At 43.8% G+C, this 3,584-nt stretch overlaps 1 gene segment (V, D, J or C); it reads left to right on the top strand.

Moving 5' to 3' along the window:
* The first annotated feature begins 538 nt into the window (after window positions 1-538).
* Window positions 539-1,101, top strand: LOC101625441. The segment is given in 2 exon segments: window positions 539-587; window positions 782-1,101. Coding segments are annotated over 2 exon segments (369 nt in total).
* The last annotated feature ends 2,483 nt before the right edge of the window (window positions 1,102-3,584 follow it).

The following is a 3,584-nucleotide window of genomic DNA, read 5'->3' as shown; positions in this document are numbered from 1 at the left end:
GAACCCACTTAGAGCAGGCAGGTTTTGGGGCTTCAGGGGTGTCCCTCTCCCCCTGTCCTCTAACAGAATTGGGGTGCCCTATAACAAGACCCATGGATTTTAAAAATTTATTAGTTTCTAGATAGAGGGTAATTATACAAGGTAAATGAATGAGCATTAAATACTTGCAGGGAGGGGGAAAATCCATAGCACTCTGTTTCATGAATCCCCCATATTTTTGCACTCAAAATTATCAGAGATTCAATCTTCATTTTACCTCATCTCAAATCTGTACTATGAATTCCTTTATTGGTGCATTTTGTTTTTATTATTATGTATTGACTTGTTTTTATTATTATGTAATAATATAAAGGTAATAATATAAATGTTTGGGTGAGCCAGTCTTTTCTACCTATAAGTGACCCAGCAATCAATGGAACATAAGAAACCCCACTTCCTGTGAGAGATGAGCATCACACCCAGGAACTACATAAACACCTCGCCAGTCTCTCAGAGACACGGGGGCTCCCAGCTGGAGGCACAACTGCACACACGCCCCATGGCGCCCTCCAGCCTGCTGTGGGCACTGGTGGCCTTCGCCTGCTCTGGTAGGTTGGGGCCAGGCGGGGGTGGGGAGGGTTGAAGCACAGCACCGGGCACATGGTGCTTGTCATGGGTGAGGGGAAGAGCACTGGGGAGAGCATGTGACAACTTCAACTTGATTTATCTTTGGATACAAAACTAGCCTAATTCTATAATATTTTATTCATTGCATTAGCTCTGTTTTCTTATTTCCCCACAGGATCTGGTGTGGCCCAGAAAGTAATTCAAGACGAGCCAACTACAGTCCAACAAATAAAGTTAGAAGTCACCCTGAAGTGTCGGTATGAAGTACCTTGGAGTTGGAGTTACTATTACCTGTACTGGTACAAGCAGCTTCCCGATGGGAAGATGACTAATGTTATTCGTCAGTATTCTTCTGATAACAATGCGGTAAAGGGCCGCTTTTCTGTAAAACTCCAGAAAACAGACTATACCTTCTCCCTCACCATTAAATCCTTACAACTTGAAGATTCAGCAATGTATTTCTGTGCTCTCAGAGATACACTGTGTTTGAAATGATAGTAAAAGGTGAACAAAAACCCTGAGTGCAAGAAATGTAAGAAAGACATCTGCTCAGGATCCGAGCTGAAGTCACACCTGCATGTGCTGGACAGGCGATGGCGGTGACTGTGGTTGATTCTTCTGTGGTCCTGATCAGGGATAATTCTGAGTAAAAACTCCTTTTATGTCATTTGGAAATGTGTCAAGAATATAGTTCTTCTAATACATTCACAGTCTTATTTGTTCACTTAAAGTCAGTGGTACTGGACATTTGCATATTTGTCCAATGTTGAAAAAATTGCCCCATAATGATTCCAAGTGGCAGCTGCACTTAAAAATGCTCACACTGAAACTGGCTCCAGTCATCTGGACCATCATGAAAATCATTTCCTTAGCTGTTTCCTTTAGGCTTTTCAGTTAAGATATATTCAGAGAAGCAGAACCATAGTTATTGAAGTAGAATAATGCTGAGTCACAGGGTTTAGCCCTCATGCCATTGCTGGAACTAGTAACAGAATCTACACAAAAATCTTCTATTGTTTTTTTAAAGATTTATTTATTTATTGAAACAGAGCTGCAGTGCTGGCCAGAGGTGCAGGGGAGGTGAGAGGCTTCACCAGAGAGTGTGGGGAGCAGAATAGGCCAGCTGATAAAGTACACTGCTGAGGGGAGCAGAGGGCAGTCATTCAGGAGAGGTCTGTCACGCCATGTGGGTCATCTCCAGGGTGAGGACTGAACTCAAGTGGAAGTGGCTTTAACTTCTTTTTTTTTTTTTTTAAAGGTTTATTTATTTGTGCGTACAGAACTTGGGTACAGGCCAGAGGTGCTGTGGCGGTGAGAGAATTCACCAGACACAGAGTGGGGAGCAGAAACAGGTTGACTGTGAAAGCACACTGCTGAGGGGAGTGGTGGGTGGGTCAGGAGAGGTCAGCCGCGCCATATGGATCACCTCCACCTTGGGGTAGGCGTGAATCGAACTCATGCGGAAATGGCTTTAGCTTCTTAGTGCTGTGCTTTCTCCCCCTGTGCCACCACGAAGGGCCCATGGTCTCCTATTAATACGGACATTAGCCACTGCATTTGCTATAAATTTCTTAGTATAACATTTGTAAGGAATCCTTGATGTGGACAAACCTTGCACAACCTGCCTCTTAGCAAACGCTTGAGCCTATGAAGTCGTTGAAACCAGAAAGAAAAGTGCAACTTGTCTCTCACTTCCTCAAACATGGGTTAGGTAGCTTCAGGTGAAATGGGTATCACCTGCATCCTGCCACATGCAGACCTGGCCCAGACAGAGGAAGGACATCTGATGACGGCGGGGCTGTGGTCAGCACTGAGCTGAAGGGCAGAGCAGGGGCAGCACAGGTGAGTCGCCACCTGCCTGGAGCCGCCTCCGGCCTGCAGAAGACAAAACCTGGCTGCTGCGTCACAGCTGCCCTCAGCTCTGGCACTAATCCCTGTGCAGACAACCCCAACCCGAAAAAACAAGAAAGAAATTCTGGGAATTGTATTTCTGTGAAGTTAGTTGAGACAATACAAATTTACCCCAGTTCACTGCCAATAATAACAAGGTAACCCTCCCCACAAAGAGGTCGCATTCACTCAGCCACCTTAGGGCTAGTTCTTATCACTACTCACACTTTACCATTCCTACCCGTATTTTAACTACTCTGTGAACTAAAGGATTGAAACAAAAAATAAAACCAATATATTGAAAATGTTGATTTCTTGGGGATTAAATCTTTTCAATTATCTAGAGAATGTTGACACCTCATGTTTTGGGAAACATAATCAAGAATAATGCTGACTTTTCTTCACATTGATAGAAGTCACCAAAGGAAGCCATCTTGAAAGTACAAAATGAAGCCCATTAAACTCTACCTACTGCCTTTGAAAAGAAAGTGTAATATTAAATTCTTTGTTAAAAGTCACAGCAAAGAGGGCCCTCCCTGGTGGCGCAGCGGGTTAAAGCACAGCACTAAGAAGATAAAGCCACTTCCACATGAGTTCGATTCCCGCCTGCCCTGGAGGTGACCACATGGCGTGGCAGACCTCTCCTGGCCCGCCCGCTGCTCCCCTCAGCAGTGAACTTCGTCGATCTGCCTGTTCTGCTCCCTGCTCTGTCTCGCCTCTCGCTGCCCCTGAGCCTCTGGCCTGTACCCCAGTTCTGTATGCACAAATAAATAAATCTTAAAAAAAAAAAAAAAGTCACAGCAAAGAATGTGGAATCTTAAATCACACAGTGAAACTACATCTGCAATGCAAATCTGGAACAAGACAAAAGGCAGAGCATGTTAAAAAAAAAAAACTCATAGAAATCAATAAGAAAATGATGGAAAAATGATAAAATTTTGAAGCACCATTTCTGAAATACGATAGCCATAATAAATAAACATATTAAATATAGGACAAAACATTTAATATTAGCAGTCCTTATAGCCATGTGTGTCTTCTCTGCAACTTGGTGTGTGAATGCAGTCAGAGGAAGGGACCCAGGAGGA

Source organism: Condylura cristata, unplaced genomic scaffold, assembly GCF_000260355.1.
Source record: "Condylura cristata isolate star-nosed mole 26May11 unplaced genomic scaffold, ConCri1.0 scaffold00045, whole genome shotgun sequence".
Taxonomy (NCBI): Eukaryota; Metazoa; Chordata; class Mammalia; order Eulipotyphla; family Talpidae; genus Condylura; species Condylura cristata.
Note: the sequence above shows the minus strand (reverse complement) of the source record. Positions and strands in the feature narration are given on the sequence as shown.